General features: G+C 25.8%; 1 protein-coding gene and 1 long non-coding RNA gene across 3 annotated transcripts; one reads left to right on the top strand and one right to left on the bottom strand.

Annotated features, from left to right (window-relative positions):
* Positions 1 to 109: 109 nt before the first annotated feature.
* On the bottom strand, positions 110 to 15,522 carry LOC114132465 (uncharacterized). 2 transcript variants are annotated; one of them, XM_050205465.1, is made up of 11 exons: positions 15,057 to 15,522; positions 14,457 to 14,659; positions 14,239 to 14,365; positions 14,030 to 14,182; positions 1,958 to 2,322; positions 1,749 to 1,880; positions 1,457 to 1,679; positions 1,150 to 1,374; positions 658 to 931; positions 446 to 596; positions 110 to 387 (listed from the first exon to the last, which is right to left on the bottom strand). In XM_050205465.1, exons 2-11 carry the CDS (start codon positions 14,528 to 14,530, stop codon positions 336 to 338), a joined length of 1,776 nt encoding a protein of 591 aa, XP_050061422.1. In that variant the 5' UTR covers positions 14,531 to 14,659; positions 15,057 to 15,522; the 3' UTR covers positions 110 to 335. The 2 variants fall into 2 exon arrangements, with proteins under 2 accessions (XP_050061422.1, XP_027853726.2); XM_027997925.2 differs by having other exon boundaries at positions 14,457 to 14,551.
* On the top strand, positions 11,331 to 11,667 carry LOC126551597 (uncharacterized). The gene is made up of 2 exons (XR_007605516.1): positions 11,331 to 11,422; positions 11,536 to 11,667. It is a non-coding gene; the product is annotated as an uncharacterized LOC126551597 (long non-coding RNA).
* Positions 15,523 to 16,768: the final 1,246 nt, after the last annotated feature.

The raw sequence follows: 16,768 nt of genomic DNA, 5'->3' as shown, positions 1-16,768 counted from the left end.
TAGTTAACGAAATTACTTCATCACGTTCATGGTGTCACACACTTGTATTATTTTATTTATTATTATTATTTTTTTTTTGTAAATAAAATAATCATAAATTATATCTTAGTTACAAATGAAACACACATATTATATTATAGGTACAAAATGTTAGGTATAATATTAAAAATATAGAATTGAATATATTGAGAATTTATGCTTATACCACTAAAAAAATAAATAAAAATAATCATTAATAATAAACAGACTTTAACTTAATACTAAATATCACAGATATAAAAAAAAAAAATACAGAAATTACTGCTAAAAAACAAAAATTTTTTGTAACTGTAAAATTATTCGTCGTCATCAATGACAATAACTCCATGATCTTTAGGATCTTCCTCCCTAAAAAATAAAATAAAATATAAGTAAGTAATTTACATTTTATAGCATTTAAACATACATATTATATTCCGCTTTAAGTTTTTCATACTCTTCTGTCATACCACTCCTTAAATTTGGTTCTAAACACAGTAATGATGCCTTATAAATTTCTTTTACTAGTTTACGAGATCCGTACATGTATTCAAAACGAATGCAATCAGACCATACTCCTGTACAACCAATTTTAAGTTAGCTTCAATAGTATTATTTGAAAAATTAAAGCTATCTCACCGATATCTCTATGACCAAAATTATTGCATACATCATTATACAATTTTCTAATACATTTTAGTTTGGTAATTCCGGAGTTCTGAGTGAGTTCAAATGCAATCATGGTTGTATACAACTGTTTACATTCTGGTTTTATGTCTCTAAGTTCAACGAATAGTTCACGAGTTGAAAGTATTCCATTGTGTATTACACTCCATTCCAAATATTCAGTCCTGATTATAAAATTTACTTCTGGGTATGGAAAATGTGAGCCTTCGTGATATAATTGTTGGAGCTAAATATGAATAAATACTGTTATAAAGAAACCAAAAAATATTCTTAGGGAGAAAATAATATTTGTACTATAAACATTAAACATTGGTCAACAAAATTTTAAAACATTATTTACACAAAGTATCAAAGAGATAACATTATATACCAGTTAAAATTGATTACTATTGTAAAAATATACCATAAAAAAACTATAAAAATATTAATTCTTAGGTATTTTACCAATTTTGGATGAGTATTTCCCATATATAAAATAAGAATTTCCCATAAAGGCATTGATTTGCTTTTCAAAGACCGAACACCAGCTTGAAAAGCTTCAATGCCCATTTCGAGACTGTCGTAGTTTAAATAAAATGATATTAAATGAATCCAGAGTTCTACACTATCTTGTATCACTTCAACTGCTTTTCTCAGAATCCTATGGCAGTCTTTATTTGTGTTTTTTGCCTAAATAAAAATAAACAAATATTGTTATTATAAATAATAAATTTAATATAATAAAGAAAAATTATAATTTATGAAATTGTACCCAATATATATAATATTCAGCTTTAAGTAATGCCTTGTTATTATGCGCTTCTAGAAAGGCTCGCTCCATTGTTTCATTCATAAAATTTCTTATTGTTTCTTTTTTCATACGATAAGATTTCCTAATTTCTATAATATGATCAATATAAAAGTTCCATAACTTATGTTTATTTTTTAGTGGTAAATTTTCTTTCAATCCGTCTTCATAGGTTTTGATACAGTTTCTGTAAAAAAAAAAAAAAAAAAAGAGTAACATAAAAAATGTATGTTTTTTAAAATGTTTGTATACTGACCTAATACCACTAATGTAATTCTTATCATAGTATAATTGCTCAGTCTCCCGATGGTAGATAAAACCATCAAAATGGATTTTAGCTAATTTTCGCCACATCAGTTCACTATGCCTATACTTTTTAACCATATCTCTGCACATAAATATACATAAAAAAAATAATATATTTATACGAATGTACAATCTATTTTATTTAAAACTGATCAATACCTGACAACATTGCATTGCAATTCTCTAACTGCACTTAATTGTATTGCTCTATCCAATAATATAAAATGAAATTCAATATCACCTTCAAAACGTTTTATGAGATATCTATATTTTTCAATAGCGATTGGAAGTGAGGCACCTGCAGTTTTTTCTAAATGTTGTACTTCTACCCAGAACTCTTCTACGTATAAATTTTTACAATTATTGTGGTATTTTAATCCTTCTGCAAAATATTTTCTAGCTGATTCGACATTATTTCGATCATCAAATTCATATGTTGCTGCAATTATATATACTTCAGGATCACTATGATATCTTAACATAAGTGTATCCAACATGTTACTACATTTAGTGATAAATAATGTCTGAAATCAAGATTTAAAAATGGTTAAATTAATATTTCATACTTATCGAATTCTTTGTCAACAAATTAATTTTAAATTTACAAATTAATTTTAATTTGGTTATGAAATGGAAAAAAACTACAGAATACTATATATACGTATTTCAACAATTATTCTGAAATTAAAATACTAACTTTTAACCTTTTAAATACAGTAATTAGTAATAGAATGATAAAACATATTAATAACATTAAAATGTTAGCTATTAAAATAATAATAAAAAAAAAATTATTGAACCTGAGATTATACTAAAATAATTGTATATTATTTATTGCCTATTGTAATAATACTTGAAAATTATCAAATATGATACCTTCTTGGAAAGATGTACCTACACTAAATTTATACTAACTTGTATTACCTTATTTGGTTTATTACTTACTGAAAAACTAATTGTAAAATATTATTAACACATATTTGTGAACATGAGATAATTAATAAGTGGAGTCATGTTTTTCTGTGAGTTTATTCCAATTTTAATGGAAAACATTAACATGAGATATTATTATAATTTCAGATGAAAAAACTTGTTTAAATTTTTTAAAAGTAAACGACTTGTAATCTAACAATTATTGTAGATACTTCAATAAGAAATGGAGTTGAATTCGATGGTTTATTAAAAGGATATTCTAAAAAAAGTAGGATAAGAGATTCAATTTATTAATACTGTTATACAGAGGAATCACGATAACTCGAAGTTTGGTTTTTTTGGCTATTTATTGACAAAGTCTTTTAGTTTGCCTACAGCTTCGAATGTAGAAGTATTCACGCCTTCGACAGATTTAAAAAATTACCTGACAGTTTTTAATGATGACATAGATTGGTTTATTATAAGTATACTTCAAATGTTTTGATGCTCATCATTTTCAGAATCATAGGTAACAGGTAATCAGTTTCTATCTACTCGTTTATTATATTAATTGGGGGACGGAATGGCCTAGCATGTTATGGCGTTGGTTCTAACGCACGGAGTTCGAACTCCGGTCACGGGCGGTACTTCTCTCTAGACGTAGGTTACTGTCTAGAGAAAGAGAGAGACCACCAATTCCCTAACCGAGCATGGCAGAAATTTACGGATGCCCAAATAGAAATTCTGTCAAAAAGGCGTCCGAACTAGGCCTTCGGGCCTACTCCTCGGATTATACGTCATATGCAAAAAAAAATTATCTTTATTATACAGTCTAGTGGATAAAACATATTATAATAATATATGGATATTATTTACAAATTCCAGAAGTAAAAACAAAATAAAGTCACACCATGATTTAGTATGGTTGTCCGACGGAATCATGAAAGTGTCTGCCGAAGTCATTATTAAAAACAGCTTGAAAATCAACCACTAGAGCTTGAATGTAACAATGGCTATAGCCTATAAAAGCTCAAATACCGCGCAAATGCCTCGTAAATTCTGCTTCTATATCGGTACACATTATGTCGCAAGCGCTAGTGGTCAATATTCCAGCAGATTTAGTTATTTAATTTTGTTGCCACTTTAAAACGATCTTCTCATAGGTAATCGGGCAGCCATACTATCTTAAGTCGTGGTCACAACACTATTATTTATTGGAATCACGATTAAAGAAATAATGGTTGCTCAACGAGCATGAAATTGTTGTTTTCAATGTTACTCTCACGATAACAACAATTCTGAAGCGCTCTTTAACAGTAGTGGAATATTTATGTACTATTTTACTATATAAATATAATATTATAAATGTATATTGGTAATATATTTTCAGATGATATTATTTTAATATAACGTTGTTTTCACGGATAGAGGGCGCACTAAGTTAATTAAATGGCTGACTCAGAAAGTAATTTCAATTGCCATGTGATATCTCTAATGACATAGCCCGTTCATTATATCTTTAATTATGATTGGAATAACAATTTTAATGATATTGAAGACGGTATTAATTGTGGTGGGCCACATAACACTACGGGTAGCGCGATCTAGCTTCAATTGACTCTGGGGAAAACGACTAATCGGCGCTCAACTTTGTCCACTTCTATCCAGTGTCGACACCGACAAAATTTCATACTTAAATACAAGTCGCGAACATCCGACCAATGTCCTCACGGACGCCGACCGGTCAATCCTTTAGTGCGCTCCGCCAAAGTATTTTTGATAAAAAGGTATAGAAAAATTGGTGGTCCACTAGCCTTGAATATATTTATCAGAATTTTTTGGATTGATAACTCTTTTATCTAAGACTTAAAAATATAATAGAGAAAGGTTATTACAGAGATTTTCCAATTTAGAAAAACAAGATCGAGAAAAGCTTATTCTTATAATATTGAACTAAAAACAAAATGAAAAATCAACAAATTTATCAACTTTTTACTTTACAATTTTCAATTTCTGAAAAATGTAAAATGCAGTCTTTATATCCCACATAGATCCATAATATGATAATTCAATTACACAGAAATTAATGTTAGAACGTTTGAAAAGATTCGTTACCATTTACTACAAATCAGTTTTTTTTTAAATTTATTTTACAGCTGTTACCTAATATTCACCATTATTTTGTTCATTACACATTTAAAATTTAATATGAGTTCAATAATTAATTTACTATTTGAGTATCGTATTATCATTTTCAACTCGTTTATCCTTCAGAGCTGAAATTATATTATTTAATTTTAATTTTGCTAACATACATTGTCATTAAACTGTAGAAGATTGGTAACATAGCCACCTCCCCAGTTTCCGTTATCGTACTGTATAGCGTTGGTGCTAGTTCAGTTACTGAGTATTTTGATTTTGATTTTGATTAGTAATAATTATTGATACATAATATCTCTATGTCTTTTTTTTATTCATATTAAACGTTAAAATATTATACCTAATTTATTTCTTAACCTTTGCGTTTGATTTTTATTAATAACTGGTCGGCGTAAATGCATTAAATGTATTAAAGAAATTTAAAATAAAAAAATAAAATGGATTTATTGAAGGTATAAGTAAATATAAAACAGTGTTTTTTGGTAATATTACAAATAAATCAAGATAGAGGCTTTGAAAACGTTCATAGTTCATACTATAGTTCAAACATAGCAGTTTGAGTTTTTAAACTGTTCAAGATAGTTTACTAGAGATAATTTGTGTGGTTTGTGAAAGTATCAAATATTAGTAAGTGATTAACTCTGCACACAACTACATAATATATAGGTACTATATTATATAATTTTTTTTTTCACAGATTTCTTGATTATACTAATCGACGTTGGTATTTAATAAAAATAGAACTTTCAATAATGTTATAAAGAAAATTAATTCTTAAACTAAAACATCGCCGCCGACAACATTTAAATTTTTTCAACCAAGTAGTTGATACCTACCACAGGTATTTCGGTGGTCAATAAATTTTTGTTTCGCAGTTTTCTTTAATCTCTGTTTAAATTGTTTAAAATTATTTTTCTGATTAATCTCATATAAACGCTGAATAAACGCATAAAATATTTAATTCCAAAGTACGACACCTAAAGTATGACTTTTTTAAAAAAAGGTATCTAATATCTTACCAAAATACTAAAAAATAAAATACAGTGAACGAAATTGTATCCATGCATAATTATAATTATTATTATTATTTACAGCATATTGCTTTTATTTTTAATAACATAATTTTATTAAATTTCATTTTAATAATATTAATTACAAATTAAAAAATCAAACAATTTTTACAATAAAATTGTATGCACGTATAGCAGTGGTTCCCAAGTTCCCAACCTCTTCTATTCTACGCCCCCTTTTGTAAATTTTTGAAAATCTAGAGCCCCTCCTATAAATTGAAAAAAATTGATCACCTTTTTTGGTGTACTTAAACTATAAAATATTCGGAATGATAACTTCTTTATTGATGATAATAATTATGAAATATATATAATAGTAAATAATAAAATGTAACAATCAATTAAGGTGAAATATTATAGTAATTAATATAAAATATTAATAATCGTAATAATTAAATAAAAAATGTATTTTGTAATAACTGCTTGCGCCTCCCCAACAATGTGTACACGCCCCCCAGTTTGGGAATCAGTGACATACAGCATACGATAAAAAATTAATTTAAAATTTTATCTCTATTTTAAATTATAAAATTTTAACTAACGAGATGTTTAGGTTTAACGATTTTTTTGTGAAGGAACCTACGAGTGACCTTTTATTTACAATGTCAGCTGTTCCAAATACTTCTCTAATAGTTTCCCCACATTACCTTTTTTAAATTTTTATCTGAGGAAATGATTGTGAGAGGGATATATTGTATTTAAATGTTATTATTTTTCGGCAAGGCATTTTAATTATTTTACGATTTTTGTTTACTGTTTAACTCTTAAAATGTTAGTATACCTATCTATCCCATATATAAAATAATAAGCCTTTTTTGTGTTCCAATTTTGTAATGACACTAATTAACTTATTTGATATTTCAATTTTTTTTCACAGACTTCTTAATTACGTGTATCAGCGCATGAATTAAAATAGGAGAACTGTCAATAATGCTATTAAGTAAATTAATGCAAATATTAAAGCACTACCGCAGGAAACTTTTGAAATTTTTCAACGAAATATTTTATGCCTTCGCAAGTATTTCAGTCGTCAAAAAATTTTAAATAGCTAATAAATAATTTTTTTTAAGACGAAAATTTGTTGCCAATATCTGCGACTAGTCTCTAAATTGGGTCCTTGATGTGCGCGCAAAGTTACTTGTCGCATATTTATCATATTGAGTATTAAATAACCTAACCTAAAAAGCTGGTAAATATGTGACAAGTAACTTAGCGAATGCGTAGATTAAGCGCCTCATCAAGAGACTCGTCGCTAATATCGGCAACAAAAAAAATACGCCGTGGCTTCATCCATAGTATATTATGATTCAATAGAAGACAGTTTTAATAATTATTATTATTTATTATTTTTATTTATTGCTTTTGTAAATTGTTTAATTTAAAGACAGGTGTTTTTAGTGTTGATAACTTTAATTTGAATTTTTCAGTAACTTTTAGGCCTACCAAAATTTTCATTTATAAATATGCTGCTATTTACCTATTCATTAGCCCAAAAGTAGTTTGGGTATTTTTCTGATAGTTGATTTTATTATTAATCATTAGTAAGTGGCTAATTGTAATTTACTTATCAATTTATTTTTGCCCACTCACATAACCAGCCAAAACCTTAAGCCCCCTTACTGATATTTTCTTGGTAATATATCTGACCAATCTCTAAGAGTAAGGTTCAGCCTTGAATAATTTAGAGTTCATATTGAGTGCAAAGAAATTGTATTTTCACAGTACTATTATTGTGTATGCTTTTAATACAATATATTAGCATAAATCTTTAATTATTATTCATGAAGAATACTATACTTAACACTAGTGTGCATTTAACCAATGTCCATTGATATATAATTGTATATTTTCCTAATCATTAGATCCACCTTAAGTGTTTTTCTTTACTTTCATAAAAAATATTACTTTTTCCTTACCTGTTTTTTTTTTTTAATAATCTGAAGTTACTTTATTCAATACTTAAATAAAATTGTAATGAAATTAGTTACTTTACTTTTCAAATAGAAAAGTAACCTACGTTACTTGTGTGTTATAAAAAAATTTAATTTTTCAATTTTTTAGCAATTGTTATTCTGCAAGCATTAACATAACTAGAAATATACTAGGTACCTATTTAGTTTATAAATATCAGCATGTATCAAGAAAGAACTTAATTATAAAAATAAACTGTTTTTTTTTTATATATATATAAATACTAAATGGCTATAATAAATTATTATAGGAATCAAATTGAATATTAAACTTAATTAATAGTTCGAGTAAAATTATATCTGTCAAAATCATTAAAAACTAAATTGTGGTGAGTTCAAATTAAATATAAATAATATTGATATACCAAATGCATTATAGACATATTTTTAATATTTTTTCTATTTGTAATAGGTACTAAATAATAAGAAAAGCATTATACTATAGAAATTACTTGTAAAGTGTAAAATTAGTTTATTTCTTTTAAATTACATTTTGGTTATTTGTAAATAATTCTAATGAAATTACATAATACGTTAAAAACAAAATAACGCCGTTACAGTAGTGTTTCTTTCACTACGTTACTACCCAACAATGCTTGATACTAATTCCATATTGTCAAATAATAATAATGCTTTAATAAAATTATATCAGGACAGTAAACTGTAAAAAAACAAATACAAATTTAACAATTATTTTCGCTGTTCTTTATAATTGCTTGTAAATTTAGTCTTGAGAAAAATACATTTAAGTGTTGTAATATTTATATTTAATTTTTTTTAGATTAATTTTACAATAACTAAGTTATTTTTATTTATTTATTGAATAATATTAGTATAAAAAATAATATTATTTCATTAAGTTATTTCTATTTTTGCTGACCAAATTTTAATTAAGTAATGTACTCAGTTCTCTTTTAAATATCAATATAGAATGAAAATTAGTATGTCTAAAAAAATGTAAAAGTTTTCACTTTTTCTTATACGTATATAATGTATATTGTATGCCAAACAAATGGAAAAATATTGAAGGTACAGACTTTTAATAAACTTCTATTTATTGTATCTGTATACTGTATATTTATTTTTTCTCTCTTTACTTGTATCTTTGTATATTTTTTTCATGTTATCTTTTAGTACCTACTAACAACCTTTGTATATTATAAAACTGGCATATAATATAAGTATAAATGAATAAATAATTTATATTGTACCTACAAATGTATTTTTTAAATTATAATTAACAGTTCATTGAAATATTCAAATATATTATGATATAAAATAAAAAATATATTGTATTAATTTTAATATCTTTGGCTGAAGTAATTTAGCAATGAGTTCATACGGCTTGTATCTGCTAATGTTTAATACATTTTATAGATTTGATATGTAATCAAGAAGGGTTGAAAGTTCTAGCAAAAACATTATACCTAGTAAAGGAATTAAATAATATAATTTCAATAAAGTATACAAATATACATCATTCGAATGAAAACAATGATTTTCAAATAGGTACGTTATTGGTTCTTATTACTTATGATATTGGACTATTTATTCCTATTAACTACCAATAATTTGGTTAATTTTAAAATGTTTGCCTGACATATTGTACTGCAATTATAGGATTTGTCTTACTTACGTTCCTAAATACTCATTACCATATACTATAAAAAATGAACAATTTGTATTATTAAAAAAAAATTTAAAAAATTTTCATTTTGCATGTTTTTAGTGTTATTTTTTACGTTTATTTTGGTGTTTTTAAGTGCATATTAAAGCGCTAAAAACATACTATTATAGTGGTATAACTTCCGAGCCTGGGTAATCAATAACTTCTTTAATCTCCTCTGAATTGAATAAAATTTTCTTGATTTGTATCCATAGTGTATGCTATATTGTGGAATACTGCTTATCTAATGATTATTGTACCATGTTTGTTATGTTGTGGAAGAAATAGTCATTCCTTTAATGAATACCTCTCTCAAATTTATAAAATATATCTATATTTCTCAAGCCTTTTGCATCATGAATACTCCTTAACCAGTTTGCATCAACTGACAATATAGATATAAATCAATTAACATGGGATAAGACCAATTTATTACACCAAACTGGTTATTGTTTTAATTTGGTCTGACCCACACACTGTAGTTTTATGTAAGAAATAATTATCATTTATTGATGTACAATTCTTAGTACTCGTTGGATGTGGCATTACTGAAGTCCCATCAATACATCCAGCTTTGCAAAGAATTCCTCTTTTTTTCAAAAAATTTTTTGCAATGATGTAGTTTTCTGGCCATTTTACAGTTACATTAAATATATGTTTTAAAACATTAACTATTTTTTAAACATATCTACTAACAGAAGATGTAGATATACTATAATTGCATTAATCCTGTGTTGCCGAGCAACATAACTAAACCAATTTAAAATGGTTAGAAGTTGATAATTTTTTTATTTTTATTAGTGACATTAGTCAAATAAATACCAATTTTACTTAAAAAATTTAACTTGAATTTGCAATAATCTAAAATATTCACATAATTGACGATCATGTAAATCAAAATATTGTTCTTTGAAATGTGTGATAATATTAAAAGAGGTATTAAATAATTGGCACTATCTTAAACATTTCTTATACTAAAGTCTTAACATTTTTATTTTTTACTAAATAAATGCACATTCATATTATAAAAAATATAAGTTTAATGCTGTCAAAAATTACTTATAAAGTTATAAGCAAAGTTCAGGACTTATAGCATTTGCATATTCATCATAAATTTTGTAAAATATTAAGTGATATACAAATATGTTTTATTGTAATGAGGGTATGAATATAAAATTTTTATTCCATGTTTTTATTTTTTTTGTTATATTGATGCATATTCAACAATTTTAAAAAATATATAGATGTTATTGTTTAATATGTATTGATTAATATTATGTTAAACGATTAATTACAAAAATTTGTTTTAAGCATAGTATCCAATACTATTTGTAAAGTTTTCTATTACAAAAATGTTGCACATGAATGGGATGTATAATTAATACTCAACAAAAGCAATTTGAAACGATCGAAAACAATGTAGTTATCTGAGTTGGTTTATTGAAAGATGTTGGATATATGTATTTATTTACAGCCGGGGTCTTCAACAACCCATGCCTTGCCATTATCTGTGATCTGCGATCACATTTTAAATATAGCATGTATCTTTTCTATTTTGTATAATTATAATGGCTATAATCCATCATTATCTGATTTAAAACTCTAATTTAATATTTATTCAAGGTTCTTAGATTTCAAAGCCAAAGAAAAGTTTCTAAATTTGTTTTCAATTCCATTTTTATTATTAGTTGAAGGTGTTCTAGAAAATATGCAAATGAAGATTATTGATTTATAAAACAATAAAATACAACAATAATGTTGAACTTTCAATTTTTTACTCAAAATAAATTACCATGGAGACATATACTACTCTTTGAAACAATGCATTAAGGATGATATATTTTTGGTAGTATTTACATTTGTGAGCTTATTTTTGCACAAATAAAAATATTAACGAAAACTAGAGATTGATTAACTAACATTCACTTAGAAAACTCACTGAAGATTGTATTGTTTCAGATCCAACTAAATATAGAAAATGTGGTGAATGAAAAATTAAGTCAATTATCAAATTAAAAATAAAATAAATAAGTAATTTAAAATGTAATAATAAAACTGAAGTTTTGTATAAAATACATGTTTTTCCAACAAATGCGGCCTGCTAGATTTATAGAAAATAAAAATTTATAGACCGCTGAATAAAAAGGTGAAAAACCCCTGATTTTACATACTACACACGTTATCACTTGCAGCGCTGGATTGGCAAGATATCGGTCTACTGAGTTTTAGAATTTCTGAAGTTGATTACAGCTACAGTTACCTACTGTACAGTTTAAATAATTTAAATCAATTTTGTTTCCAATGTTTGTACCTAATAATTTATCACAGAAAAAAAAATACGAACACTCAAAACTGGCCCATATTTTGAGCGGCCAACTGAGTTTTACTTGGTAACTCGCCAGACCAATCCAGCCCTGATCATTTGTACATTCATACATAACACATTTAAGGTATAACAAATTTTTAGTAAATATTTATCTATATATTATACATGAATGTTTTTAGAATATTTAAAAAACAATTTTTAAGAAATTTGTCAGTACCTAATCAATTCATTATTTTATAATAACTATAACTAGACACCAACATAATATTAGTTGATTTATAAATTTATATACAAAAATAATATAAATTTGTCAAATAATAAAATTTTTTTGTATCAAATAAATTTTTTTTATTATTTTTAAAATGCTTTTTTCATTTTAATTGTATATTTTTAAGTTAATAGGATTTATATAATATAATTGCATATTTTAGCATTTTTTAGTGCTATAAGTCTCGAACCTTGCATATAAGAAAGTTATTGATTGTTACAATCAAATTTTTATTCTTGTATTTATTATAAACATTTCATAAAAATATTTCGCAATTTTTAACAACATTTGTTTAGTCGAATAGAACATGGAATATTAAATGGAAAGTGGTAAAATTTCACCTACATTTTTATATGGAGTAAAAATATAAGCAAACATTGAAAAGAGCAGGATAAAAAGTTGGTTGGTAAAACAGTTATTACACATGTTATACTGACTAATGAAGAGTATATAATATAATGAACAATAACAAATTTATTTTTATTTTATTTATTATTGTAACCACTATGAAAGCTTTATAAATCTCAACAACAAAACCCAGATGAAACTCATAGAAATGTTAAGGAGTTATTTTAAGATAAATGCAGAATAAAAATGAGAGATGTTAAAAACAATTTAGAAATATACTTAAAAGAAGAATGGTGGCGATCTCTATTAATAATCTAATCTTGATCCTACAAATACATTTGATTCTATATTACACAAAATAAAAGTTGTTTACTTAATAAACTGATAGTGGAAAAAAATTGGGAGTATTAATATTTGTAATATAGTATAATATTCAGGTAGAATAGTGAGCATCATATTAGACTGGTCATATGTTGGTGTAGGACGTAGGTATATATTCCCAGTTAGGTATCATATTAGACTAATATTTTATTGGTAGGTATCATATTAAATGAGGACCAACTATTTAGTTATTGTATGACTAATAATTAAAACTCATACAAGACCTTTTTAATATTACTACTTAGTACTTTTTTTAATATGCATGATATTATTGTTATCCTGTCATATCTTATATTTTAATAATTGTTTTTTTTTTTTTTATACATAGAAATAAGGAACTAGGATCCTTAAGCTATTGCAAATAATAATATTATCTTGTACTGCAAATATGCAGGGCAACAGAATATAAGTCATTAAATTGTCATCATACCTATATAAATAAATAGTACAACTGGTAGTCTAAAACAGGCATGTCAAACACAAGGCTTGTGGTTAATTTTTTTATGGTCCCCAACTACCAATATTAATGGACATAATAATAAAACAAATTATAAAACATTAATTTTGTATTGCAACTATCTTAGAGAATGGTATTTGTGGTATATATTATTATACTAACTTATCGTTTGACAAATTGTTATTGAAATTGGTATATAATAATATATATTAAAAATACCATTCTCTTTGATAGTCGTGATACAAAATTAATATCTTATAATTTGTTTTATTATTATGTTGGTTTATATTGGTAGTTAGGGACCATGAAAAAATATAAATATATTATATATTAGATTATTGATTGATAATGATAATAAAAAAATAAAAAAATTTGTATAAAATGTTTCTTTTGATAAATGTTTATGTGCAACCCATATAGTTAACTATTCAATATATTTGGCCTACTTGATACTTTGAGTTTTACATGCCTGTTCTAAAATATACTGTAGAATTTTGATAGTTGCTGTAAAATTTAAATGTTTAATAGTCATCATTCATCATAAACTTAAACTAAAATTATTATACAAAGTATGCTTAAGAGATTTTTCAATAGGTTTAATGGGCAATAAAAAACATATTCCATCTTGAAAATTAAATTTTAAAACCATTAGTATTGTAATATTTTCACTTACATTATTTGAGCAAAACTCAATATATTCCGACAATGAAGTCTTTTCAACGGGAAACAGTAGAAACATATGGTTGTACAATTCGTTAATACGATTTGATAAAATGGTAAGTATTTCAGTACTAATATACTCTGTATCATTTTCTTTCATTTCTTGCTATAAGATAAAAATAAAAGTAATAATTGTAATAAAATTAATTGTCATAGTCTTACATCAATTTTAAGTTGACACATATCCAACATATTTAATTCGACTCTTATTTGCTTTGACAATTCTTCTCTAGTGGCTAACCCAAGAGTGATTTTCTGGTTAAGTGATTTGCGATCATCATTGAGCTTTCTTAAAGTAAAAATAAAATAAAGCAAATTATCCAAGTATATATCTTAGGTAATTAATAAAATACAACTGGGCTTAAGAAAAGTATACTTACATTAGTTCGTCCCATTTCAATATGCTATAAGTTTTCATAAAATGGATTTCAGATTCCACTTCGTCTGTCGACATGTTGAGTTTTTTATCAACTGGCTAAGACAAAAAAAAAAGACACCAGATTGAGACACCTCAATGATTCGTGTGAAAAATACAAAGGAATCAAAAAAATAATGAATGAGTCCGAAAAATTGTAGCACCTACCTACAATACACAAATTTCAACATGCGATTAATATTAACTACCTATATCAAAATATGTCAAATACATGCAAAACGTTAAGCCTTATTCTAAAAAATAGGCAGTGATATTTAAATTGGAAATTATGAAATAAAATAATCATAACTCATAAGTTTAATACTCTAAATACTTAGGTATCCTATCATCATAAACAATACTTAAAAAATAGTAAAACGACAGTTATTTGTTGATCTTGAGATTTAAGATTCAGTTGTACAACCAACTTATTCTCATTGTCCAATGGGCAGTATTAGACATCGAAATCTTACTTTGGGGGAAATCATTAGAATAAGGCATACACGACGCACGGTTTTTGCAAAAATAACATAAATATCAAATTGTTAACATTGGAGGTACATACCTCATCGCTGTAATCAGATAACTTCCGAGCGACTTTGACGTTTGCTTCTAAATTCGTCGACATTTGACACCACACCACGGCCTTACTCGATATTAACTCAAATCACGGATGTATATATTATAATATTTGTATTCACATATACGTCCGTGCCTTTAAAAAGTTAATTGTTGTTAGTGATCGATAAGTGTTTTGTGATGTTTTTATCTTCTATTGATAAGTACTCAGGCCGTATAGCCCAATGCCCGTGTTCTACGATCCGTGATCATATGGAACCGTCGGCTGCCATTGCCGTATTCGTACCTACTACAGAAATATCGATATCGATTGGTGATGAAATAATAATTATTATTATGGGTTGGATTCCGGTACTGTCTCGTGTTTACATTTATATTATTTGTGTGCTTTACGCGTTTTGAAGTTTTTTATCACACGATTATTGATCGTTTACAAGATTAATCTGTTTTAAGATTTTTTAATGTTTTTATCAGCAAAATGTGTTATCATGATAGTGCGGTTAGGACGCCGTCCCAGTTGTCATTGACTAGTCGTGGGCTCTCGCCGATAAACCGGATTAACTAATTAGTAACGTAGTCAGTACTTCACTTTAGGTCTGCTTGAAGCCTGAAGGTGAGGTTCATCAATGATTTTTTTTTAAAAAAAAAAACATAAAAACTTTATTTCACATTTTATTATGTGCCGTTAAGTGTCACTCAATATATTATTTAATTATTAAAAGCAATATTATACAATTAAGATTTTAAAGTTCGAATCAATTTATTTTTAGAAATCCTAGGTTACGAATAGATCTACTATACATCAGGTAATTATATTCGGCGAAGCTTAAGTTTATGGATAAAGTTTCTCCTAAATCATAAATATGAAAAATTTTGTTAAGGTTAAAGTCACGAATTTTATAATTAAAAGGTATTTTCGCTTTGTGATAATTGAATGATGTAAACGTACATTTAGAATTATTTTAATATTAATTAATTTATTTATTAAAGGGTAATTTAAACATTTTTAACCATTTTGAATTCGATTGTGCGTTTTATTTTAATAAGGTATTGTTTAAAAATTACAACTCTTTTTGATGTCTATCTAAAAAATATAATACCATAATATTTACAAACTGTTTTTGTTGATCATTAATAATGATTTATTATATACATGTACCTATTACATTACTGTAAAATACCGCATAATAGAAATAATAGAACCACTCATATAGTTGTTTTGACGACAGGCAGATGGAACTACAATCATTCTTTCATAGCCTTAATCCTGCATAACTTACCAATTAATTAAATAAGCAAATGTTTCCTAGGTAATACATTTTTCATGAAATTACCATTACAATTTGATGATTGTTTTTCACTTTATGAAATATAGAATGTAATAACTAATAATATACATTATACATATATTTCATCAATCATCAATAATTAGTATCTTTTTAAATAAGATATTAAAAATCTTTTAGCATTTTGTACCATTAATAAATTTCAAAGTTTTCATGTATTTTTAATTTCTTTTTTTTATTAAAGCATACAATTTTTGTTTTACTTAAAAATTATTAACAAAATGTTTAATACATTTTTACCGCAATTTAAAAAAAAAAAAAAAATGTAAACATATTTAGTTAATACCCGCTTAACACGCGGTAGAGCTGGAGCGAGCCCCGAAATCTTCACCAAATTAAAAAAAAATTAGTT

The sequence above is a fragment of the Aphis gossypii genome, chromosome X (assembly GCF_020184175.1).
Source record: "Aphis gossypii isolate Hap1 chromosome X, ASM2018417v2, whole genome shotgun sequence".
Lineage (NCBI taxonomy): Eukaryota > Metazoa > Arthropoda > Insecta > Hemiptera > Aphididae > Aphis > Aphis gossypii.
The sequence above is the reverse complement of the archived record's forward strand: the minus strand, read 5'-3'. Positions and strand labels throughout refer to the sequence as shown.